Raw genomic sequence first — 27,958 nt, forward strand, 5'->3', positions numbered from 1 at the left:
TCAAGTACAATATTGTCTACTGTAATTATGATTTCTAGGATACCATCATTGGTTATTTTCATATCAGTGAAAGCAACAGATACACAAACAAAAGTATGAATGCACACACAAATGTGTATGAGCACCTGCATGCACTTATATATGCATAAATACACAAATGCACACAACCAGACACACAGTCATTCCATAATCATTGATATTGAACAGGGTGTGACAAGGCAGAAGTGGACCTGGTGTTTGTGCTGGATGCCTCCACCAGTGTGACAGAACCCAACTTCCAGCTGATGAAAGACTTCATCAAGGACTTCCTCTTCATCGCTGACATTGACAGCGGCAATGTACGTGTGGGAGTGGTCACTTACAGCACTGAGGACTACATTGAATTCCACCTGAACAGGTACAGCACCAAGGCAGATGTCTTTACTGCTATGGACAACATCCCCTACCGTTACGGCAGCACCAACACAGCTGACGCCCTCAACACCATGAGGACGGAAATGTTCAACCATGGCAACGGTGAGCGTGCCAACGTTCCCAACATTGCCATTGTAGTCACAGACGGGGTGTCCAACATCAACTCACGCCAAACCATTCCTGAAGCTGAGCAGGCCCAAGCAGAAGGCATCCACATCTACGCCATTGGTATCGGACTGACGGACACCACCGAGTTGGACGGGATTGCCAGCAAACCAGTAGAAGAGAACCGCTTTGCTGTGCAGGAGTTCAGTGAACTCCGGTCTCTCAGGGATCAGGTCTTTGCTGCCTTTTGCCCAAGTATGTGTATTTTTGTCTTTTTACAATACTTGTAATGTTTAAAGTGGTGAGGGTATATATGCACTTGTAGTGAAGGCTGCTTTCTGTCTGCAGACAACATTGGATCCTGTGTTTATAATGAGATATTCTTTGCACATCTTTCTTATAGCTTGTTGGTGTCTTTTATCAAAGATAGTCTGTGTAAGATGTGAAAAGCTGTTGTTTATTATCATTTCATGATGAACTATTTCTTTTAAAGTGGCTTTTGAATTTGGAAATTCATAAAGAATCATTTCTGTTGACAGAGCTGTCAATGGGCAGCAAGGTTTGGTTGTTTCTTTTTTTTTTTCAGATGAGAAAAGACATGAAAACAAAACTAGATTATTTCACATATTTTAACAAAATTTATGTAATCTTGCAAATGCATGTGCTCACATTCAGCTGTCTTTCTGGAAGATTTTTTTTTTCTAAAGAAGAGCCCGGTAATCTTGAACCTATACTTCTAGTAGTTGTTCATCACCTTGGGCAGACCTTTGATTTCTGTAATGTGAAAGAAGTCAGTGTGAAAAGATGCATACTTAGTTCTGATTACATTGTTGTTGTATCAGTTAAGGTTCTTGAAAAAATCTAAAACTTCAGTCGAGATCAGTATGTCATTACAGCATAGTTTTGTTATTCGTTTTCATGTTTATGTGTGTTTGTATTCCTCTATGTGTATATTTGTGAATAATTCATTCTGGATCTATCTTTTTTCAGTGTCAACAGAACGACCTATTACCCTGCCACCAGTCATTTCAGGTTTGTTCCATGAACACTGAATGGTATTGGGTAGATAGTTAAGAATTTTGTAACTGAGTACTACTGTAATATTGATCAACAAGAGGTCAACAAAATTGCATCTTTCACATTTTTTTTTATAACATGTCAAAAAGGAAGAAACAATGCAAAAGAAGAGAAGAATTTCTGTTTAAAAAGATACTGAAATGGTTCTGTTTTGCAACAAAAAATAATATATCAACGTATTATCACCTAATATGATACCTACTTGAAAACTTTGATGGCTGCTTATAAGGGTTCTATCTGGTTTATAGGTTTTAGATCCTACCAGGGCTTAATTGCCTCTTCTATTATCCACATTCCTTATTTGACAATTGTCACTGGTGTTGGCCGTTCCATACTTAGTGATTTTCATATCATGTCATTACATTCCAGTCATGTGAGATCACCAGCAAGACCCCAGCAGAAGAATTTTGTTGCATTCATGAATGACAGATCCTGAGTACTCATCTGACAATGATTGTAAAGCCAGACAGTTCTAGTTTTGTCCACCCACCTGAATGATTTTGCCAACATTGCAGATCTTAGTATTTATTCCAGGCATTGTAGCAGGGGTTAATTTCAGTTTGAAGGAGTGTTAAGGATGGTATTTGAATGTTTGAGTTATATAATTGTCACTATATATGACAACAATAATAATAGTTATGTAGATGTTCATGTTGGTTTTTGACTGCTTAACAGTATGTTCTGATACTCACCTTTTCCTAGCAAAATGTGTATGCCATCGTCCAAGCTAAGACTCCTAGAATTTTTAGTATCAGGCACATAAGACAACCTTTATCTTCAGTAAGCAAACCATTCTGCAAACAAACTAGATTTTAAAGTATGTGTGATTTTAGTTTACAACACTTTCTGGACTTCAAGTACAATATTGTCTACTGTAATTATGATTTCTAGGATACCATCATTGGTTATTTCCATATCACTGAAAGCAACAGATACACAAACAAAAGTATGAATGCACACACAAATGTGTATGAGCACCTGCATGCACTTATATATGCATAAATACACAAATGCACACAACCAGACACACAGTCATTCCATAATCATTGATACTGAACAGGGTGTGACAAGGCAGAAGTGGACCTGGTGTTTGTGCTGGATGCCTCCACCAGTGTGACAGAACCCAACTTCCAGCTGATGAAAGACTTCATCAAGGACTTCCTCTTCATCGCTGACATTGACAGCGGCAATGTACGTGTGGGAGTGGTCACTTACAGCACTGAGGACTACATCGAGTTCCACCTGAACAGGTACAGCACCAAGGCAGATGTCTTTACTGCTATGGACAACATCCCCTACCGTTACGGCAGCACCAACACAGCTGACGCCCTCAACACCATGAGGACGGAAATGTTCAACCCTGGCAACGGTGAGCGTGCCAACGTTCCCAACATCGCCATTGTAGTCACAGACGGGGTGTCCAACATCAACTCACGCCAAACCATTCCTGAAGCTGAGCAGGCCCGAGCAGAAGGCATCCACATCTACGCCATTGGTATCGGACTGACGGACACCACCGAGTTGGACGGGATTGCCAGCAAACCAGTAGAAGAGAACCGCTTTGCTGTGCAGGAGTTCAGTGAACTCCGGTCTCTCAGGGATCAGGTCTTTGCTGCCTTTTGCCCAAGTACGTGTATTTTTGTCTTTTTACAATACTTGTAATGTTTAAAGTGGTGAGGGTATATATGCACTTGTAGTGAAGGCTGCTTTCTGTCTGCAGACAACATTGGATCCTGTGTTTATAATGAGATATTCTTTGCACATCTTTCTTATAGCTTGCTGGTGTATTTTATCTAAGATAGTCTGTGTAAGATTTGAAAAGCTATTGTCTATCATCATTTCATGATGAACCATTTCTTTAAAAGTGGCTTTTGAATTTGGAAATTCATAAAGAACCATTTCTGTTGACAGAGCTGTCAATGAGCAGCAAGGTTTGGTTGTTTTTTTTTTTTTCAGATGAGAAAAGACATGAAAACAAAACTAGATTATTTCACTTATTTAACAAAATTTCTGTTGTCTTGCAAATGCATGTGCTCACATTCAGCTGTCTTTCTAGAAGATTTTTTTTTTCTAAAGAAGAGACTGGTAATCTTGAACCTATACTTCTAGTAGTTGTTCATCACCTTGGGCAGACCTCTGATTTCTGTAATGTGAAAGAAGTCAGTGTGAAAATATGCATACTTAGCTCTGATTACATTGTTGTTGTATCAGTTAAGGTTCTTGAAAAAATCTAAAACTTCAGTCGAGATCAGTATGTCATTACAGCATAGTTTTGTTATTTGTTTTCAAGTTTATGTGTGTTTGTATTCCTCTACATGTATATTTGTGAATAATTCATTCTGGATCTATCTTTTTTCAGTGTCAACAGAACGACCTATTACCCTGCCACCAGTCATTTCAGGTTTGTTCCATGAACACTGAATGGTATTGGGTAGATAGTTAAGAATTTTGTAACTGAGTACTACTGTAATATTGATCAACAAGAGGTCAACAAAATTCCATCTTTCACATTTTTTATAACATGTCAAAAAGGAAGAAACAATGCAAAGAAGAGAAGAATTTCTGTATTTATTCCAGGCATTGTAGCAGGGGTTAATTTCAGTTTGAAGGAGTGTTAAGGATGGTATTTGAATGTTTGAGTTATATAATTGTCACTATATATGACAACAATAATAATAGTTATGTAGATGTTCATGTTGGTTTTTGACTGCTTAACAGTATGTTCTGATACTCACCTTTTCCTAGCAAAATGTGTATGCCATCGTCCAAGCTAAGACTCCTAGAATTTTTAGTATCAGGCACATAAGACAACCTTTATCTTCAGTAAGCAAACCATTCTGCAAACAAACTAGATTTTAAAGTATGTGTGATTTTAGTTTACAACACTTTCTGGACTTCAAGTACAATATTGTCTACTGTAATTATGATTTCTAGGATACCATCATTGGTTATTTCCATATCACTGAAAGCAACAGATACACAAACAAAAGTATGAATGCACACACAAATGTGTATGAGCACCTGCATGCACTTATATATGCATAAATACACAAATGCACACAACCAGACACACAGTCATTCCATAATCATTGATACTGAACAGGGTGTGACAAGGCAGAAGTGGACCTGGTGTTTGTGCTGGATGCCTCCACCAGTGTGACAGAACCCAACTTCCAGCTGATGAAAGACTTCATCAAGGACTTCCTCTTCATCGCTGACATTGACAGCGGCAATGTACGTGTGGGAGTGGTCACTTACAGTACTGAGGACTACATCGAGTTCCACCTGAACAGGTACAGCACCAAGGCAGATGTCTTTACTGCTATGGACAACATCCCCTACCGTTACGGCAGCACCAACACAGCTGACGCCCTCAACACTATGAGGACGGAAATGTTCAACCCTGGCAACGGTGAGCGTGCCAACGTTCCCAACATCGCCATTGTAGTCACAGACGGGGTGTCCAACATCAACTCACGCCAAACCATTCCTGAAGCTGAGCAGGCCCGAGCAGAAGGCATCCACATCTACGCCATTGGTATCGGACTGACGGACAACCACCGAGTTGGACGGGATTGCCAGCAAGCCAGTAGAAGAGAACCGCTTTGCTGTGGCAGGAGTTCAGTGAACTCCGGTCTCTCAGGGATCAGGTCTTTGCTGCCTTTTGCCCAAGTACGTGTATTTTTGTCTTTTTACAATACTTGTAATGTTTAAAGTGGTGAGGGTATATATGCACTTGTAGTGAAGGCTGCTTTCTGTCTGCAGACAACATTGGGTTCTGTGTTTATGATGAGATATTCTTTGCAGAAGACATTTTTCTCATAGCTTGTTGGTGTATTTTATCTAAGATTATTGTAAGATTTGAAAAGTTATTGTCTATCATCATTTCATGATGAACCATTTCTTTAAAAGTGGCTTTTGAATTTGGAAATTCATAAAGAACCATTTCTGTTGACAGAGCTGTCAATGAGCAGCAAGGTTTGGTTGTTTCTTTTTTTTTCAGATGAGAAAAGATATGAAAACAAAACTAGATTATTTCACTTATTTAACAAAATTTCTGTTGTCTTGCAAATGCATGTGCTCACATTCAGCTGTCTTTCTAGAAGATTTTTTTTCTAAAGAAGAGACTGGTAATCTTGAACCTATACTTCTAGTAGTTGTTCATCACCTTGGGCAGACCTCTGATTTCTGTAATGTGAAAGAAGTCAGTGTGAAAATATGCATACTTAGCTCTGATTACATTGTTGTTGTATCAGTTAAGGTTCTTGAAAAAATCTAAAACTTCAGTCGAGATCAGTATGACATTACAGCATAGTTTTGTTATTTGTTTTCATGTTTATGTGTGTTTGTATTCCTCTACATGTATATTTGTGAATAATTCATTCTGGATCTATCTTTTTTCAGTGTCAACAGAACGACCTATTACCCTGCCACCAGTCATTTCAGGTTTGTTCCATGAACACTGAATGGTATTGGGTAGATAGTTAAGAATTTTGTAACTGAGTACTACTGTAATATTGATCAACAAGAGGTCAACAAAATTGCATCTTTCACATTTTTTTTTATAACATGTCAAAAAGGAAGAAACAATGCAAAAGAAGAGAAGAATTTCTGTTTAAAAAGATACTGAAATGGTTCTGTTTTGCAACAAAAAATAATATATCAACGTATTATCACCTAATATGATACCTACTTGAAAACTTTGATGGCTGCTTATAAGGGTTCTATCTGGTTTATGGGTTTTAGATCCTGCCAGGGCTTAATTGCCTCTTCTATTATCCACATTCCTTATTTGACAATTGTCACTGGTGTTGGCCGTTCCATACTTAGTTATTTTCATATCATGTCATTACATTCCAGTCATGTGAGATCACCAGCAAGACCCCAGCAGAAGAATTTTGTTGCATTCATGAATGACAGATCCTGAGTACTCATCTGACAATGATTGTAAAGCCAGACAGTTCTAGTTTTGTCCACCCACCTGAATGATTTTGCCAACATTGCAGATCTTAGTATTTATTCCAGGCATTGTAGCAGGGGTTAATTTCAGTTTGAAGGAGTGTTAAGGATGGTATTTGAATGTTTGAGTTATGTAATTGTCACTATATATGACAACAGTAATAATTGTTATGTAGATGTTCATGTTGGTTTTTGACTGCTTAACAGTATGTTCTGATGCTCACCTTTTCCTAGCAAAATGTGCATGCCATCGTCCAAGTTAAGACTCCTAGAATTTTTAGTATCAGGCACATAAGAGAACCTTTATCTTCAGTAAGCAAACCATTGTACAAACATACTAGATTTCAAAGTATGTGTGATTTAGTTTACAACACTTTCTGGACTTCAAGTACAATATTGTCAACTGTAATTATGATTTCAAGGATACCATCTTTGGTTATTTCCATATCAGTGAAAGCAACAGATACACAAACAAAAGTATGAATGCACACACAAATGTGTATGAGCACCTGCATGCACTTATATATGCATAAATACACAAATGCACACAACCAGACACACAGTCATTCCATAATCATTGATATTGAACAGGGTGTGACAAGGCAGAAGTGGACCTGGTGTTTGTGCTGGATGCCTCCACCAGTGTGACAGAACCCAACTTCCAGCTGATGAAAGACTTCATCAAGGACTTCCTCTTCATCGCTGACATTGACAGCGGCAATGTACGTGTGGGAGTGGTCACTTACAGCACTGAGGACTACATCGAGTTCCACCTGAACAGGTACAGCACCAAGGCAGATGTCTTTACTGCTATGGACAACATCCCCTACCGTTACGGCAGCACCAACACAGCTGACGCCCTCAACACCATGAGGACGGAAATGTTCAACCCTGGCAACGGTGAGCGTGCCAACGTTCCCAACATCGCCATTGTAGTCACAGACGGGGTGTCCAACATCAACTCACGCCAAACCATTCCTGAAGCTGAGCAGGCCCGAGCAGAAGGCATCCACATCTACGCCATTGGTATCGGACTGACAGACACCACCGAGTTGGATGGGATTGCCAGCAAGCCAGTGGAAGAGAATCGCTTTGCTGTGCAGGAGTTCAGTGAACTCCGGTCTCTCAGGGATCAGGTCTTTGCTGCCTTTTGCCCAAGTACGTGTATCTTTGTCTTCTTACAATGATTGTAATGTTTATAGTGGTGAGGGTATGTATGCACTTGTCGTGAAGGGATGCTTTCTGTCTGCAGGCAACATTGGGTTCTGTGTTCATGATGAGATATTCTTTGCAGAAGACATTTTTCTCATTGCTTGTTGGTGTATTTTATCTAAGATTATCTGTATAAGATATGAAGAACTATTGTTTATTATCATTTCATGATGAACTATTTCTTTTTAAGTGGCTTTTGAATGTGGAAATTCATAAAGAATCATTTCTGTTGACAGAGCTGTCAGTGGGTAGCAAGGTTTGGTTGTTTTCTTTTTTCAGATGAGAAAAGGCCTGAAAACAAAACTAGGCTATTTCACTTATTTAACTAAATTTATGTTATCTTGCAAATACATGTGCTCACATTCAGCTGTCTTTCAAGGTTTTTTTTGTCTGATGAAAAGCCTGATAATCTTGAACCTACACCTCTAGTATTTGTTCATCACCTTGGGTAGACCTCTGATTTCTGTAATGTGAAAGAAGTCAGTGTGAAAATATGCACACTTTATATTACATTGCGGTTATATCAGTTAAGGTTCTTGGAAAAATCTGAAACTTCAGTCGAGATCAGTATGACATTACAGCATAGTTTTGTTATTCCTTTTTTATGTTTATGTGTGTTTGTATTCCTCTACATGTATATTTGTGAATAATTCATTCTGGATCTATCTTTTTTCAGTGTCAACAGAACGACCTATTACCCTGCCACCAGTCATTTCAGGTTTGTTCCATGAACACTGTATGGTATTGGGTAGATAGTTAAGAATTGAAGAGAGAGAAATTCTGTTTAAAAAGATACTGAAATGGTTCTGTTTTGCAACAAAAAATATTATATCAACGTATTATCACCTAATATGATATCTACTTGAAAACTTTGATGGCTGCTTATAAGGGTTCTATCTGGTTTATAGGTTTTAGATCCTACCAGGGCTTAATTGCCTCTTCTATTATCCACATTCCTTATTTGACAATTGTCACTGGTGTTGGCCGTTCCATACTTAGTGATTTTCATATCATGTCATTACATTCCAGTCATGTGAGATCACCAGCAAGACCCCAGCAGAAGAATTTTGTTGCATTCATGAATGAAAGATCCTGAGTACTCATCTGACAATGATTGTAAAGCCAGACAGTTCTAGTTTTGTCCACCCACCTGAATGATTTTGCCAACATTGCAGATCTTAGTATTTATTCCAGGCATTGTAGCAGGGGTTAATTTCAGTTTGAAGGAGTGTTAAGGATGGTATTTGAATGTTTGAGTTATGTAATTGTCACTATATATGACAATAATAATAATAGTTATGTAGATGTTCATGTTGGTTTTTGACTGCTTAACAGTATGTTCTGATACTCACCTTTTCCTAGCAAAATGTGCATGCCATCGTCCAAGTTAAGACTCCTAGAATTTTTAGTATCAGGCACATAAGAGAACCTTTATCTTCAGTAAGCAAACCATTCTGCAAACAAACTAGATTTTAAAGTATGTGTGATTTTAGTTTTCAACACTTTCTAGACTTCAAGTACAATATTGTCTACTGTAATTATGATTTCTAGGATACCATCATTGGTTATTTCCATATCACTGAAAGCAACAGATACACAAACAAAAGTATGAATGCACACACGAATGTGTATGAGCACCTGCATGCACTTATATATGCATAAATACACAAATCCACACAACCAGACACACAGTCATTCCATAATCATTGATACTGAACAGGGTGTGACAAGGCAGAAGTGGACCTGGTGTTTGTGCTGGATGCCTCCACCAGTGTGACAGAACCCAACTTCCAGCTGATGAAAGACTTCATCAAGGACTTCCTCTTCATCGCTGACATTGACAGCGGCAATGTACGTGTGGGAGTGGTCACTTACAGCACTGAGGACTACATCGAGTTCCACCTGAACAGGTACAGCACCAAGGCAGATGTCTTTACTGCTATGGACAACATCCCCTACCGTTACGGCAGCACCAACACAGCTGACGCCCTCAACACTATGAGGACGGAAATGTTCAACCCTGGCAATGGTGAGCGTGCCAACGTTCCCAACATCGCCATTGTAGTCACAGACGGGGTGTCCAACATCAACTCACGCCAAACCATTCCTGAAGCTGAGCAGGCCCGAGCAGAAGGCATCCACATCTACGCCATTGGTATCGGACTGACGGACACCACCGAGTTGGACGGGATTGCCAGCAAGCCAGTAGAAGAGAACCGCTTTGCTGTGCAGGAGTTCAGTGAACTCCGGTCTCTCAGGGATCAGGTCTTTGCTGCCTTTTGCCCAAGTACGTGTATTTTTGTCTTTTTACAATACTTGTAATGTTTAAAGTGGTGAGGGTATATATGCACTTGTAGTGAAGGCTGCTTTCTGTCTGCAGACAACATTGGGTTCTGTGTTTATGATGAGATATTCTTTGCAGAAGACATTTTTCTCATAGCTTGTTGGTGTATTTTATCTAAGATTATCTGTGTAAGATTTGAAAAGTTATTGTCTATCATCATTTCATGATGAACCATTTCTTTAAAAGTGGCTTTTGAATTTGGAAATTCATAAAGAACCATTTCTGTTGACAGAGCTGTCAATGAGCAGCAAGGTTTGGTTGTTTCTTTTCTTTTTTTTTTCAGATGAGAAAAGATATGAAAACAAAACTAGATTATTTCACTTATTTAACAAAATTTCTGTTGTCTTGCAAATGCATGTGCTCACATTCAGCTGTCTTTCTAGAAGATTTTTTTTCTAAAGAAGAGACTGGTAATCTTGAACCTATACTTCTAGTAGTTGTTCATCACCTTGGGCAGACCTCTGATTTCTGTAATGTGAAAGAAGTCAGTGTGAAAATATGCATACTTAGCTCTGATTACATTGTTGTTGTATCAGTTAAGGTTCTTGAAAAAATCTAAAACTTCAGTCCAGATCAGTATGTCCTTACAGCATAGTTTTGTTATTTGTTTTCATGTTTATGTGTGTTTGTATTCCTCTACATGTATATTTGTGAATAATTCATTCTGGATCTATCTTTTTTCAGTGTCAACAGAACGACCTATTACCCTGCCACCAGTCATTTCAGGTTTGTTCCATGAACACTGAATGGTATTGGGTAGATAGTTAAGAATTTTGTAACTGAGTACTACTGTAATATTGATCAACAAGAGGTCAACAAAATTCCATCTTTCACATTTTTTATAACATGTCAAAAAGGAAGAAACAATGCAAAAGAAGAGAAGAATTTCTGTTTAAAAAGATACTGAAATGGTTCTGTTTTGCAACAAAAAATAATATATCAACGTATTATCACCTAATATGATACCTACTTGAAAACTTTGATGGCTGCTTATAAGGGTTCTATCTGGTTTATGGGTTTTAGATCCTGCCAGGGCTTAATTGCCTCTTCTATTATCCACATTCCTTATTTGACAATTGTCACTGGTGTTGGCCGTTCCATACTTAGTGATTTTCATATCATGTCATTACATTCCAGTCATGTGAGATCACCAGCAAGACCCCAGCAGAAGAATTTTGTTGCATTCATGAATGACAGATCCTGAGTACTCATCTGACAATGATTGTAAAGCCAGACAGTTCTAGTTTTGTCCACCCACCTGAATGATTTTGCCAACATTGCAGATCTTAGTATTTATTCCAGGCATTGTAGCAGGGGTTAATTTCAGTTTGAAGGAGTGCTAAGGATGGTATTTGAATGTTTGAGTTATGTAATTGTCACTATATATGACAACAATAATAATTGTTATGTAGATGTTCATGTTGGTTTTTGACTGCTTAACAGTATGTTCTGATGCTCACCTTTTCCTAGCAAAATGTGCATGCCATCGTCCAAGTTAAGACTCCTAGAATTTTTAGTATCAGGCACATAAGAGAACCTTTATCTTCAGTAAGCAAACCATTGTACAAACATACTAGATTTCAAAGTATGTGTGATTTTAGTTTACAACACTTTCTGGACTTCAAGTACAATATTGTCTACTGTAATTATGATTTCAAGGATACCATCTTTGGTTATTTCCATATCAGTGAAAGCAACAGATACACAAACAAAAGTATGAATGCACACACAAATGTGTATGAGCACCTGCATGCACTTATATATGCATAAATACACAAATGCACACAACCAGACACACAGTCATTCCATAATCATTGATATTGAACAGGGTGTGACAAGGCAGAAGTGGACCTGGTGTTTGTGCTGGATGCCTCCACCAGTGTGACAGAACCCAACTTCCAGCTGATGAAAGACTTCATCAAGGACTTCCTCTTCATCGCTGACATTGACAGCGGCAATGTGCGTGTGGGAGTGGTCACTTACAGCACTGAGGACTACATCGAGTTCCACCTGAACAGGTACAGCACCAAGGCAGATGTCTTTACTGCTATGGACAACATCCCCTACCGTTACGGCAGCACCAACACAGCTGACGCCCTCAACACCATGAGGACGGAAATGTTCAACCCTGGCAACGGTGAGCGTGCCAACGTTCCCAACATCGCCATTGTAGTCACAGACGGGGTGTCCAACATCAACTCACGCCAAACCATTCCTGAAGCTGAGCAGGCCCGAGCAGAAGGCATCCACATCTACGCCATTGGTATCGGACTGACGGACACCACCGAGTTGGATGGGATTGCCAGCAAGCCAGTGGAAGAGAATCGCTTTGCTGTGCAGGAGTTCAGTGAACTCCGGTCTCTCAGGGATCAGGTCTTTGCTGCCTTTTGCCCAAGTACGTGTATCTTTGTCTTCTTACAATGATTGTAATGTTTATAGTGGTGAGGGTATGTATGCACTTGTCGTGAAGGGATGCTTTCTGTCTGCAGACAACATTGGGTTCTGTGTTCATGATGAGATATTCTTTGCAGAAGACATTTTTCTCATTGCTTGTTGGTGTATTTTATCTAAGATTATCTGTATAAGATATGAAGAACTATTGTTTATTATCATTTCATGATGAACTATTTCTTTTTAAGTGGCTTTTGAATGTGGAAATTCATAAAGAATCATTTATGTTGACAGAGCTGTCAGTGGGTAGCAAGGTTTGGTTGTTTCTTTTTTTCAGATGAGAAAAGGCCTGAAAACAAAACTAGGTTATTTCACTTATTTAACTAAATTTATGTTGTCTTGCAAATACATGTGCTCACATTCCACTGTCTTTCAAGATTTTTTTTCTGATGAAAAGCCCAATAATCTTGAACCTATGCCTCTAGTATTTGTTCATTAACTTGGGCAGACCTTTGATTTCTGTAATGTGAAAGAAGTCAGTGTGAAAATATGCACACTTTATATTACATTGCGATTATATCAGTTAAGGTTCTTGGAAAAATCTGAAACTTCAATTGAGATCAATATGACATTACAGCATAGTTTTGTTATTCCTTTTTTATGTTTATGTGTGTTTGTATTCCTCTACATATATATTTGTGAATAATTCATTCTGGATCTATCTTTTTTCAGTGTCAACAGAACGACCTATTACCCTGCCACCAGTCATTTCAGGTTTGTTCCATGAACACTGTATGGTATTGGGTAGATAGTAAAGAATTTTGTAATGAAGTACTACTGTAATATTGATCAACAAGAGGTCAACAAAATTCCATATTTCACATTTTTTATAACATGTCAAAAAGGAAGAAACAATGCAAAAGAAGAGAAGAATTTCTGTTTAAAAAGACACTGAAATGGTTCTGTTTTGCAACAAAAAATAATATATCAACGTATTATCACCTAATATGATACATTCTTGGAAACTTTGATGGCTGCTTATGAGGGTTGTTAGGTTTTAGATCCTACCAGGGCTTAATTGCCTCCTCTATTATCCACATTCTGTCTTTGACAACTGTCATTGGTATTGGCTGCTCCATACTTAGTGATTTTCATGTTATATCATTACATTCCAGTCATGTGAAATCACCAGGAAGACCCTTAGTATTTATTCCAGGCATTGTAGTTTGAAGGAGTGTGAAGGTGGTATTTGAATGTTTGAATTATGTTATTGTCACTATATATGACAACAATAATAATAGTTATGTAGAAGTTCATGTTGGTTTTTGACTGGTTAACAGTATGTTCTGATACTCACCTTTTCCTAGCAAAATGTGCATGCCACGGTCCAAGCTAAGACTCTTTGAGTTTAGTATCAGGCACGTAAGAGAACCTTTATCTTTAGTACACGAACCATTCTGCAAACAAACTAGATTTTAAAGTATGAGTGATTTTGGTTTTAAAACTTGTTTGGACTTCAAGGACAATATTGTCTTATATAATTATGATTTCTAGGATGCCATCATTGGTTATTTCCATATTACTGGAAGCAACAGATAGACAAAAGTATGAATGCACACAAATGTCTACAACCACCTGCATGCACTTATACATGCATGAATGCACACATGCACACAATCAGATACACAGTCATTCTATAATCATAAATACTGTACAGGTTGTGACAAGGCAGAAATAGACCTGGTGTTTGTGCTGGACGCCTCCACCAGTGTGACAGAACCCAACTTCCAGCTGATGAAGGACTTCATCAAGGACTTCCTCTTCATCGCTGACATTGACAGCGGCAATGTGCGTGTGGGTGTGGTCACTTACAGCACTGAGGACTACATCGAGTTCCACCTGAACAGGTACAGCACCAAGGCAGATGTCTTTACTGCTGTGGACAACATCCCCTACCGTTACGGCAGCACCAACACAGCCGATGCCCTCAACACCATGAGGACAGAAATGTTCAACCCTGGCAACGGTGAGCGTGCCAGCGTTCCCAACATTGCCATTGTAGTCACAGACGGGGTGTCCAACATCAACTCACGCCAAACCATTCCTGAAGCTGAGCAGGCCCGAGCAGAAGGCATCCACATCTACGCCATTGGTATCGGACTGACAGACACCACCGAGTTGGATGGGATTGCCAGCAAGCCAGTGGAAAAGAACCGCTTTGCTGTGCAGGAGTTCAGTGAACTCCGGTCTCTCAGGGATCAGGTCTTTGCTGCTTTCTGCCCAAGTAAGTGTGTGTCTTCTTATTATGCTAATGAAATTGAGTATTTGTATCTTTGGTTGGACAACAGTGTTGTTCATACTATCCAAATAGCTTGAGAAAATGAGACTTGGGTGTACATTGATATAACATTATTGCGTAGTATTGTTGCTTGATTTTATTTGTTTCTCTGCCTGTGTTTACCTTTATAATACCTTGTTGCTTTTGTTTGTTTTTCCAGTGACAACACTGCCCCCCATTACCCTGCCACCAATCAACAGAGGTTTGTTCCATGCTTGTTTTATGACAGAAGTAACTATGCCAGGAAATGCTATTGCAATATTGTCCAAGAAAAGATCAGCAAATTCTACTATTTACCAACATGGTTTTTTTTTTAGATAAAAGAAAATATAGTGGAAGGAAAATGAGAAAATAACTGCATCAAGACTATCCGGCCTTAGGTGCTCTAAGTATGAAACATTTGATGTGGGCATAATGAGAGTTCTTTCGGGGTCTGTTTTGTATTTAAATCTTGTTGGCTGTTTTTCTTCCATTTTATACTGCATCTTCAATTTTTCTTTTTTTATGTGCCTCTCCATGCATATTATGTCATCATAATTCACTTACTGTGAGATCACCACAAAGACACCAGCAGACAAATGCAGTAATATTCAGGAATGTCTGATTCAGAGTACTATGTCTGACAATGATTTAGTCACAAAATCAGTTTTGGTATCATCCTTATTTTGAAATATGATCACCTTACGGTGGAGTGGTGTCCTAGAGGTAATGCGGCCACCTAGAAAGCCAGAGAATCTGAGTGCTTGGCTTTTAATCCAACACGTCAGTATTTTACCCTCCACTAGACCTTTAGTAGTGGTCTGGATGATAGTCATTTGGATGAGACAACAAACCAAGGTCACTCAGCACATGTTAAAGAATTATGGTAATAAATGTGTAGTCCTTGACAAAATTCTGTAGAAAAATCCACTTTAATGGGAAAACAAGGACTACACTTGCAGGCAGAAGAAAAGGGTGTCTCTCTCACTGTAGAAATGCTCTCTCACTGGGGAGAGCAGCTTGAATAGTCTCACAACCATCTCATTTATTTCCCAGTACTGAAGAGCTAAATATAATACCAGGCAGGGAAGAAGCAGTTAATCTCAGTACAAGAGCGTCAAAAGCCATACCTGAATGTCTGAATTCATTAACTGTCAGAGTGTGTGAAAAAGATAATGATGGGTCTGTAGATGTTGGTTCGTGAGTACATGACTCAATGTACTCTATTGTTTCAAGTATAATCTGCAAAGCTGGCATTCAAGCTAAGGAATCTGCAGTGTGTTATCTCAGGTTGTTTTACTATCATCCATAAAGATGAAATGTTAGAATGACACCATATTGGCCATTTCTGATTATGTGAGGCATGGGATGGTGAGATACCTGTTTGGAAAAAATAACATAATCATAGTTTTTGACCTGTTGAGAACTTACTATTTTGCACACCTAAATATCAGACAGAAATCACATAAAGTAATTATATTTAAAATTACATTTAGTCATTTTCTATACGCCATCTTTATTTATACAATGGAGTAAAATATGTCTTTATTGCTATGTGTATCAAGACCTTTAGTGGTGTAGACAAAGATAGTGCATATGTAGAGACTTATATTTATAAACGTTCTGCATGTTATTCAAAACAAAAAAAAATGGCATATATAAACACAGATATGTATAGTTATGTATGTGAGCACTTGCAATCACTGAATGTATGCATAAAACATGCACATGGTTGATCATCGCCAATACTGTGCAGGTTGTGACAAGGCAGAAGTGGACCTGGTGTTTGTGCTGGATGCCTCCACCAGTGTGACAGAACCCAACTTCCAGCTGATGAAAGACTTCATCAGGGACTTCCTCTTCATCGCTGACATTGACAGCGGCAATGTGCGTGTGGGAGTGGTCACTTACAGCACTGAGGACTACATCGAATTCCACTTGAATGGGTACAGCACCAAGGCAGATGTCTTTACTGCTGTGGACAACATCCCCTACCGTTACGGCAGCACCAACACAGCCGACGCCCTCAACACCATGAGGACGGAAATGTTCAACCCTGTCAATGGTGACCGTGCCAACGTTCCCAACATCGCCATTGTAGTCACAGACGGGGTGTCCAACATCAACTCACGCCAAACCATTCCTGAAGCTGAGCAGGCCCGAGCAGAAGGCATCCACATCTACGCCATTGGTATCGGACTGACGGACACCACCGAGTTGGATGGGATTGCCAGCAAGCCAGTGGAAAAGAACCGCTTTGCTGTGCAGGAGTTCAGTGAACTCCGGTCTCTTAGGGATCAGGTCTTTGCTGCTTTCTGCCCAAGTAAGTGTGCATCTTTCTTTTTATTATTCATGTGCATGTAGTAAGTGTGCATCTTTCTTTTTATTATTCATGTGCATGTAGTAAGTGTGCATCTTTCTTTTAATTATTCATGTGCATGTAGTAAGTGTGCATCTTTCTTTTAATTATTCATGTGCATGTAGTAGAGTGCCATTGTCTGTCTTCAGAGATGGTAAGTTTATTTGTGATTATCTGAAATCTTAATTGTCATGAAGAGAATTTAGGACACATGTATGAAACACCTCTTAGATATTTAGAACAAATTAAAGCAGACCTGACATATTAAAGTATTTGATCATGGTGGTGGACAGCTTAATTGTTTTAGACACTTCATCTTTCACATTACATTTCACAGTATTTACAAGGGTTCTTCTTCATGGATCAGGCCTCATTTTGTCAGTGGATAAAGTTTTGAAAGTTGGTGGTTTTGTTTACTTCAAATCATTTGCAACAGCATGATTGCTTCTCATTTTGAGTGTAAAAAGGCATATATCTATGGATCATTTCACTTAGTTTGAAGGATTTAGGTATGTTTGTAGACAACTGTGTTCATATTCAACTGCATTTCACATAAGAAAGAAAAAAAAAGTGACTGGAAAATAACAGCACAATAATTTGGTTGTTAACATAATTATCGCTGTTTTTGTACATACAGCTGTTTGGACCAACTACTGATTTCCTGTGGTAAGAAAGAAATCGAGTATTTGTGTACTGGGTCTGATGACAATATTGTTGGTACCATCCAGATATCTTGAGAAAATGAATCTTGGGTGTACATAGATACAACATAATTGAGTAGTATTGTTATTTTGATTTTATTTCTTTCTCTGCCTATGTTTACCTAGTTGCTTCCTGTTTTTTTCCAGTGACGACACTGCCTCCCATTACCCTGCCACCAGTCAACAGAGGTTAGTTCCATGCTTGTTTTATGACAGAAGTAATTATGCCTGGAACTATTGTTATTGTAATACTGTCCCAGAAAGGATCAGCAATTTCTGCTATTTACCAACATGTGTTGTTTTTTTCCTAGTGGAGGAATTTTGTTTAATGTCCCGTCACACATATTGGTGATTGAAGACATTTTGCAAGTGTATTAATGTATATATTTGAGTATTATCATTTAGAAGAGAAGGGGGATGTTGACAGATGGTGAGTTGGGGGAAACTGGGCATATGTTGGATGGGGGTGGGTGAAATTTGAAAAAAAAAAATCCAAATACAGTTACAGAAAATTGCTTTATGGACTTCGTAAAAGAGAAGTCGTTAATCAAACAAGCGAAATAACTGATAATGAATGTAAAAAGTCAAAAACCTCAACGCTCTTAGTCACTTGTGAAGACACTTTATAGCAGATAAGGCTTCACCAAATCACAGTAAAAAATTAAATGCTTTATTGTTACGCTACTGCTTACTTATGAACTATATGTAGTCTGTAATGAATTTGATCATAGTCTGAAAAATAAACTCAGGATTTCCTAAAAGAAAATATAAGTGAAGGAAAATGAGAAAATGACTGCATCAAGACAGTCTCGCCTGAAGTGCTCCCAACTTGAAATATTTGATGGGGGCATACTAAGGGTTCTTTTGGGGGTTTTATTTGGTATGAAATTTTGTAAACTAAATCGCTGATTTGATTTTATTTTACACTACATCATTGACTACTTCTGTTTCTATTTGCCTCTCCATACATATTATGTCATCATTATTTACTTACTGTGAGGTCGCCATGAAGACACCAGCGGATGGATGCAGTAATATTCAGGAGTGTCTGATTCAGAGTACTATATATGACAGTGATTTAGTCACAAAATCAGTTTTGGTATTATCCCTCATTTTGAAATAGGATCCCCTTACAGTGAAGTGGTGGCCTGGTGGTACCACACCCACCTAGGAAGCCAGAGAATCTGAGTGCTTGGCTTTTAATCCCACACTCATCAGTATTTTTTCTTCTCTACTAAATCTAGAGTAGTGGTCTGGATACTAGTCATTTGGATGAGACAGTAAACCAAGATTTGTGACTACAAAAGAGTTGTATCTGGCAAAATTATGATGAAAAATCCCCATGAATACAAAAACAAATACACTTGCAGGCAGAAACAAAATTCTAAAATGGGTGGCTTTCTCACTGTAGCAACACTCGCTTCCTGGAGAGATCAGCCTGAATAGTTTCACAACCACCTCATTTATTTCCCAATACAGAAGAGCTAAATACTTATGCCAATCAGGGAAGAAACAGTTAAATTCAGTGCAAGAGCATGAATGTTTTAATTAAGTAATTGTCACAATGTGTGAAAATGATAATGATGGGTCTGTAGATATCCATGTTGGTTCATGAGTATATGACTCAGTGCACTCTATTGTTCCAAGTATAATCTGCAAAGCTGGCATCTAAGCTAAGAAATCTGCTGTGTGTTATGTCAGGTCATTTTAGTTTTACTAACATCTATAAAGATGCAATATTAGAAAGGATGACACTATGCTGACCATTTCTGGTTTTGTGAGGTATGGGATGGTGAGATACCTGTTTGGAAAAAAAATAACATAATGATAGTTTTTGACCAGATGAGAACTTACTGATTTGCACACCAGAATATTAGAAAAAATTCACATGAATTGATTATATTTGAAATTACATGTAGTCATATCCTGTATGCCATCACTGTTTACAGAATGGAATAGAATATGTCTTTATTGCTAAGTGTGTCAAGGCTTCAAATAACATAGAGATGGTTTATATTTAGATACCTATACTTATTAATCCTTCTGCATATTATTCAAAACATAGAAGCAGAAAAAAAGGTATATATGAACACAGATACACACATATGAGTGCAAGCACAAAACTTGAACACAATTTACCATTGTCAACACTACAGGATGTGACAAGGCAGAAGTGGACCTGGTGTTTGTGCTGGATGCCTCCACCAGTGTGACAGAACCCAACTTCCAGCTGATGAAAGACTTCATCAAGGACTTCCTCTTCATCGCTGACATTGACAGCGGCAATGTGCGTGTGGGTGTGGTCACTTACAGCACTGAGGACTATATCGAGTTCCACCTGAACAGGTACAGCACCAAGGCAGATGTCTTTACTGCTATGGACAACATCCCCTATCGTTACGGCAGCACCAACACAGCCGACGCCCTCAACACCATGAGGACAGAAATGTTCAACCCTGGCAACGGTGACCGTGCCAATGTTCCCAACATTGCCATTGTAGTCACAGACGGGGTGTCCAACATCAACTCACGCCAAACCATTCCTGAAGCTGAGCAGGCCCGAGCAGAAGGCATCCACATCTATGCCATTGGTATCGGACTGACGGACACCACCGAGTTGGATGGGATTGCCAGCAAGCCAGTGGAAAAGAATCGCTTTGCTGTGCAGGAGTTCAGTGAACTCCGGTCTCTCAGAGATCAGGTCTTTGCTGCATTCTGCCCAAGTACGTGCATATTTTTCTTCTTACAATGCTTTTGATGTTAAAAGTAATGAGGGCATGTTTGGACCTGTAGTGAAAGGCAGTTTTCTGTCTGCAGAAAACATTGGGTTCTGTTTTTGTAATGATATATATATTCTTTGATTAAGACATTTTTGTAATGATATATATATTCTTTGATTAAGACATCTATCTCACAGCTTGTTGGTGCATTTTATCTGTCTGTGTAAGATGTGAAAAACCATTAATAACCATTTCATGAACTAATTCTTTTAAAGTGGTTTTGGACTGTGGCCATTCATAAAGAATCATTTCTGTTGACAGAGCTGTCAGTGGGTGTCAGTGTTTGTTTCTTTCTTTTTTCTAAGATTAAAAAAGGCATGAAAACAAAAGCAAGATTATTTTGCCGTTTACAAGAATGATTATGTATATTCTTGCAAGTGATTGAGCTTCAAGGAGGAGTGATTCCCTTTTTTTTGAAGAAGAAGAGCACCATAATCTTGAACTCGTACCTCTGGTTCATCTACTTGGATGGACCAATGATTTCTTGTGGTGTGAAAGAAATCAGTGAGAGCATATGCATACTTAGTTCTAGGTACATTGCTGTCATTTATATCATTGAAACTTCTTGAAATGTTTTTAAACATCAGTCGAGATCAGTATGACATTACTGTAAAATATTGTTATTCCTTTATATGTTTGTGTTTGTGTGTGTGTTCTCTGCATGTATATACCTACATTATTCATTCTGGATCTATCATTTTCCAGTGTCAACGGAACGACCTATTACCCTGCCACCAGTCATTTCAGGTTTGTTCCATGAATGCTGAATGATACTGGGTAGATAGTTAAAAAAAATTCAATTAAGTATGGATGTATTATTAATCAACAAGAAGTCCAAAAAATTCATCCTTCACTTTTTTTTTAAACAAAGAAAACCTTCAAATTAAAAGAAGAGTCCCCATACAAAAGGTGCAGAAATTGTACTGTTTTGTGACAAAAATTAATGAATCAACATATCACCTAATATGATATCTCCTTGAAAACTTTGATGGCTGTGTATGAGGGTTCTCTCTAGTTTTTAGGTTTTAGACCCTGCCAGGGCTTAATCACCTTTTCTGATTGTTATTCACATTGCTTCTTTGATAACTGCCATTAATATAGGCTGTTCCATACTTAGCGATTTTCATGTCATGTTATTACATTCCAGTCATGTGAGATCACCAGGAAGACCTCAGCAGAAGAGTTTTGTTGCATTCATGAATGACAGATCCCAAGTACTCATCTGACAATGATTGTAAAGCCAGACAGTTCCAGTATTGTCCACCCACCTGAATGATTTTGCCAACATTGAAGATCTTGGTACTTATTCCAGGCATGGTAGTAGGAGTTAATTCCAGTTTGAAGGAGTGTTCAGGATGGTATCTGGATGTTTGAGTTATGTAATTGTCACAATATATGACAATGATGATGATAGTTATGTCAAAGTTCATGTTGGTTTTTAAAGGCTTGACAGTGTTCGGTCATACTCATCTTTTCCAAGCAAAATGTGCATGCCATAGTCCAAGCTGAGATGCCTAGGATTTGTTATCAGGCAGGTAAGATAACCTATATACGAGATCAGTTATCAGAGCATTGGTAGATGAGTCATTTCTAGTGTGAACCAAGTCTTACCATGCGAAACATGGCGAGATGAAATCTGAAAAAATTTCGGTTTTTGGGGAAAAATATCATATTGATGGTTAAGACCAAAAGTAAACAGGTCTTATTCATCACTTCAGCACACAAACCATTCTGCAAACAAACTAGATTTTACATTATGAGTCAGATGGATCTAAAACTTTTTCTGGACTTCCAGTACATTTGTTGTCTACTGTGATCATCATTTGTGGGTTGCCATATGTGGTTATTTCCATATTACTGAAAGCAAAAGATACACAAACAAAATTATGAGTGCATACCCCCTTGTGCACAAGCACCTGATTGCACTTATGCACATATAAACACACACATGCACACAATCATAAACAAGTTTATTCCATTATCATTAATACTGTACAGGTTGTGACAAGGCAGAAGTAGACCTGGTGTTTGTGCTGGATGCCTCCACCAGTGTGACAGAACCCAACTTCCAGCTGATGAAAGACTTCATCAGGGACTTCCTCTTCATCGCTGACATTGACAGCGGCAATGTACGTGTGGGTGTGGTCACTTACAGCACTGAGGACTACATTGAATTCCACCTGAACGGGTACAGCACCAAGGCAGATGTGTTTACTGCTGTGGACAACATCCCCTACCGTTACGGCAGCACCAACACAGCCGACGCCCTCAACACCATGAGGACAGAAATGTTCAACCCCGTCAATGGTGACCGTGCCAATGTTCCCAACATCGCCATTGTAGTCACAGATGGGGTGTCCAACATCAACTCACGCCAAACCATTCCTGAAGCTGAGCAGGCCCGAGCAGAAGGCATCCACATCTACGCCATTGGTATTGGACTGACAGACACCACCGAGTTGGATGGGATTGCCAGCAAGCCAGTGGAAAAGAACAGCTTTGCTGTGCAGGAGTTCAGTGAACTCCGGTCTCTTAGGGATCAGGTCTTTGCTGCATTCTGCCCAAGTAAGTGTGTATCTTTCTTTTTATTATGCTACTTACATTGATAAATCATAGCGTTCATCGTTTACGTGCATGTAGTAGTTTGCCATTGTCTGTGTTCAGATATGGTAAGTTTATTTGTGATGATTTGAAATCTTAGTTGTCCTGCAGAGAATTCAGAACAGATGTGTGAAACACCTCATATATATTTAGAATGAATTAAGCAGACCTGACATATTTAAGTATTTGATCATGGTGTGGACAGCTTTATTGTTTTAAATACTTCATCCTTCATTTTACACTTCACAGTATTTAAAAGGGTTCTTCTTCATAGATGTGTTTTTCACAAAGTAACCATGCAATATCTGAAAGGACAGAAATGTTGATAATTTATAGTGTACATGATTTATATGCATGTAGAAGTGTGCCATTGTCTTTGGTCTGATGACAGTGTTGTTGGTATCATCGAAATATCTTGAAAAAATGAAACTTGAGTGTATGTGAATATCACATTATTGTGTAGTATTGTTATTTTCATTTTATATGTTTATCTGCTTGTGTTTACCTGTATAATACCTTGTTGCTTTCTGTTGTTGTTTTTTTCCAGTGACAACACTGCCCCCCATTACTCTGCCACCAGTCAACAGAGGTTCGTTCCATGCTTGTTTTATGACAGAAGTAATTTTGCATGGAAATTTTATTGTAATATTGTCCAAGAAAAGATCAGCAAAGTCTACCATTTATCAACGTGTTTTTGTTTTGTTTTGTTTTTAATAAAAGAAAATATAGGGGAAAGAAAATTAGAAAATACATGCATCAAGACAATCTCACCTGAAATGCTCCCAGCTTGAAGCATTTGATGGGGGCATAATGAGAGTTCTTTTTGGGTCTTTTTTGTATTTAAATCTTGTTGACTGAATTGCAGTTTTTATGTTGTTGTTTTTTTACACTCCATCTTTGACTGTTCCAGTTTTTATTTGCCTCTCCTTACAGATTTATGTCATCATAATTCACTTACTGCGATGTCAGCATGAAGACATCAGCAGGCAAATGCAGTAATATTCAAGAGTGTCTGATTCAGAGCCCTATGTTTGACATTGATATAGTCACAAATCAGTTTAGGTATTATCATCATTTTGAAACATGATCCCTTTACAGTCTACTGGTGGCCGAATGGTACCGCACCCACCTAGGAAGCCAGAGAATATGAGTGCTTGGCTTTGAATCCCACACTCGTCAGTATTTTCTCCCCACTACTAGACCTTGGTAGTGGTCTGGATGCTAGTCATTTGGATGAGATGATAAATCGAGGTCATTAAATGCACATTAAAAAAACCCATTACTACAAAAGGGTAGTCCCTGGCAACATTCTGTGGAAAAATCCACTTTAATAGGGAAACAATTACATTTGAAGGCAGAAACAATTTTTCTTAATGGGTTACTCTCTCACTGTAGCAGCACTCTCTCCCTGGAGAGAGCAGCCTGAATAGTCCCACAACCACCTCAGTTATTTCCCTATGCCAAAGAGCTAAATATTATGCCAGGCAGGAAAATAGCGTTTAATCTCAGTACATGAGTGTGAAAGGCCATACCTGAATGTTTGAATTAATTAATTGTCACAGTTTGTGAAAATGATGATTGATCTGTAGATGTCCATGTTGGTGTGCTAGTGCATTACTCAGTGTGCTCTATTGTTTCAAGTATAATCTGCAAAGCTAGCAGCCACACTAAGATACCTGCAGTGTGTTATGTCAGATCATTTTATTAATGTCCATAAAGATGCAATATTAGAGAGGATGACACCATGCTGACCATTTCTGGTTATGTGAGGCGTGAAACACCTGTTTGGGAAAAAATGACACAGTGATAGTTTTTGGCTAGTTGAGAACTTACTATGTTGCACATAAAAAATTAAAAAAATTAAAAAATGTATAAACTTAAAAAAAAAAAATCACATGAACTAATCATATATCAACTTATGTGTAGGGATTTCCTATTTGCCATCTCTGTGAATATGTCTATATGGCTAAGTGTATCAATGCCTCAAGTAATGTAGACAGAGATAGTACATAGAGATTTGTACTTAAAAATCCTCCTGCATATTATTCAAAACAAAACACACACAAAAAAACATGTAAATGCCTGCAAGTGCTTGCGACTACTGAATGCATGCATGAAACACATACCTACACACACACAGTTGATCATTGTAAATACTGTACAGGGTGTGACAAGGCAGAAATAGACCTGGTGTTTGTGCTGGACGCCTCCACCAGTGTGACAGAACCCAACTTCCAGCTGATGAAGGATTTCGTCAAAGACTTCCTCTTCATCGCTGACATTGACAGCGGCAATGTGCGTGTGGGAGTGGTCACTTACAGCACTGAGGACTACATTGAATTCCACCTGAACGGGTACAACACCAAGGCAGATGTCTTTACTGCTGTTGACAACATCCCCTACCGTTATGGCAGCACCAACACAGCTGACGCCCTCAACACCATGAGGACGGAAATGTTCAGTCCTGTCAATGGTGACCGTGCCTACGTTCCCAACATCGCCATTGTAGTCACAGACGGGGTGTCCAACATCAACTCACGCCAAACCATTCCTGAAGCTGAGCAGGCCCGAGCAGAAGGCATCCACATCTATGCCATTGGTATCGGACTGACAGACACCACCGAGTTGGATGGGATTGCCAGCAAGCCAGTGGAAAAGAACCGCTTTGCTGTGCAGGAGTTCAGTGAACTCCGGTCTCTCAGGGATCAGGTCTTTGCTGCTTTCTGCCCAAGTTAGTGGTATCTTTCTTCTTCTTATGCTAATGACATTGATAATGTAATAATATATATACATAATTTATATGCATGTCATGGTGTGCCATTGCCTGTCTTCAGAGAAGGTCAGTTTATTTATGAAGAGGTACATCTTAAATCTTAATTATTCTGAAGTGAAACCAGGGCACATGTATTAAACACCTCTTAATATATAAATTACGCAAACATGCCATATGAAAGTGTTTGATAAGGGTGGTAGATAGCTTAATTGGTTTTAACACTACATATTTCACATAACACTTTGCAGTTTTTAAATGGGTTCTTCATCATAATAGTGATGTATTTTCTTATAATTTCTGAAAGTCATACGTGTGATTTTGTCAGTGTATAAATGATTGAAATTTGGTTGTTGTTGTTTTTACCATAAGTCGATTGCTTCTATGTTGAGTGTAGAAAGGCATAAAAGCTATGAATTGTTTCACTCATTTTGAAGGGTATAGGTATGTTTGTAGGCGATTGTGTTCATATGCAACTGCATTTCATGTAAGAAATGTTTAGAAGAAAAATTATGACAAAACAACAGGACAATAATGGGTGTTCTTGCACAGCTACTTGAACCAACACACTGATTTCTAGCGGTGTGAAAGAAACAGAGATGCCAACTGTTATGATTTCACCATGTTCTTGCACAGCTACTTGAATGAACACACTGATTTCTAGCGGTGTGAAAGAAACAGAGATGCCAACTGTTATGATTTCACCATGTTCTTGCACAGCTACTTGAATGAACACACTGATTTCTAGCGGTGTGAAAGAAACAGAGATGCCAACTGTTATGATTTCACCATGTTCTTGCACAGCTACTTGAATGAACACACTGATTTCTAGCGGTGTGAAAGAAACAGAGATGCCAACTGTTAAGATTTCACTATGTTTTGTTACGCTCAATCACAGTTTGTTCAAACATTGCGCCAATGTCAAAATTGTTCCGACAAGTTCATTTTCAACTACTTAGCATGGTTACATGCTTTGCTGTAGTAATATTACCCAGACACTCTAGACATATCGATTATGAGGTCAGGGTAGTCACTACTAACCTTGGTCTTACATGATGATGCTCAGCTATTCGCATGTGTGTTAACATTGAATCAGCACTGAGTGGACCTTCTTCTTCTTCTTCCTCGTTCGCCTCCCATTAGATGAGCAGCCCGGTGTCCTCGATGAAGGCTGCCGTCCATCGCAGCTCCTCCAGGGTGCCATACAGTTTGGCTTCCACTGCTGTCGGTGTTGGCCAGTACTTCCTCCTGGATGCTGCATGCGTCCTACAGTCTTGAAGGATGTGGTCGGTTGTCATTGGTCCCTCACCACAGAGGCACTCTCCACTCTGTCCAATGCCAAATTTTGTGTGCATGTGTTGGAGCAGGCGGTTGTGTCCAGTCCTCAGGTGGAAGATCTTGACCTCTTCCCGTCGTTCCAGCAAATGGTATCTGTCTTCTGGGTTATATTTGGGGTGCTGGAGGTGCCACTTTATTCCTTGCTGTGCCTTGATGATTGTCTTGATTTCATCGTATGACACCAGTTTGTTGGCCTGCTCCTTCTGTGCACCGTCTTTTGCCAGAATGTCCGCTTTTTCGTTGCCTCTGATGCCACAGTGTGCTGGTACCCATTGTATCACCACTTTCTCCACTCTGGCACTCAGGGCAACAAGGGCTGGAGTGAGATGGTTCTGTTCTTCACAGCGGAAGTTCTTGAGGGCTTGGAGCATGGAGAGAACGTCTGAGAACACCACCACCTGCCCTGTTGTTCTTGTGGAGTTCTGCAAGACTGTTGTGGCTGCCTCACAGAGGGCTTATAGCTCAGCTCGGAAGTTGGTGGAGTATTTTCCTGTTGGGATTGCAATTTCTTCATCTCCGTCTTTATATCGGAGGAAGATTCCAGCTCCACCATCCCTCGTTGCTTCTGTGGCAGAGCCATCTGTAAAGAC

The 27,958-nt window shown here is 39.0% G+C and overlaps 1 protein-coding gene across 1 annotated transcript in view; it reads left to right on the forward strand.

Annotated features, from left to right (window-relative positions):
* The window catches only part of LOC143292771 (uncharacterized), a 147,761-nt gene that overhangs the window by 57,231 nt on the left and 62,572 nt on the right, over positions 1 to 27,958 (forward strand). Inside the window, 23 exon segments of the mRNA XM_076603331.1 lie at positions 208 to 774; positions 1,510 to 1,551; positions 2,657 to 3,223; positions 3,956 to 3,997; positions 4,700 to 5,151; positions 5,153 to 5,209; positions 5,211 to 5,268; positions 6,001 to 6,042; positions 7,147 to 7,713; positions 8,444 to 8,485; positions 9,488 to 10,054; positions 10,796 to 10,837; positions 11,940 to 12,506; positions 13,235 to 13,276; positions 14,220 to 14,786; positions 15,001 to 15,042; positions 16,576 to 17,142; positions 18,027 to 18,068; positions 20,036 to 20,602; positions 21,365 to 21,406; positions 22,658 to 23,224; positions 23,808 to 23,849; positions 25,425 to 25,991. Of these exon segments, the coding sequence (XP_076459446.1) occupies positions 208 to 774; positions 1,510 to 1,551; positions 2,657 to 3,223; positions 3,956 to 3,997; positions 4,700 to 5,151; positions 5,153 to 5,209; positions 5,211 to 5,268; positions 6,001 to 6,042; positions 7,147 to 7,713; positions 8,444 to 8,485; positions 9,488 to 10,054; positions 10,796 to 10,837; positions 11,940 to 12,506; positions 13,235 to 13,276; positions 14,220 to 14,786; positions 15,001 to 15,042; positions 16,576 to 17,142; positions 18,027 to 18,068; positions 20,036 to 20,602; positions 21,365 to 21,406; positions 22,658 to 23,224; positions 23,808 to 23,849; positions 25,425 to 25,991 (6,657 nt within the window).

The sequence above is a fragment of the Babylonia areolata genome, chromosome 18 (assembly GCF_041734735.1).
Source record: "Babylonia areolata isolate BAREFJ2019XMU chromosome 18, ASM4173473v1, whole genome shotgun sequence".
In the NCBI taxonomy this organism is placed as follows: Eukaryota; Metazoa; Mollusca; class Gastropoda; order Neogastropoda; family Buccinidae; genus Babylonia; species Babylonia areolata.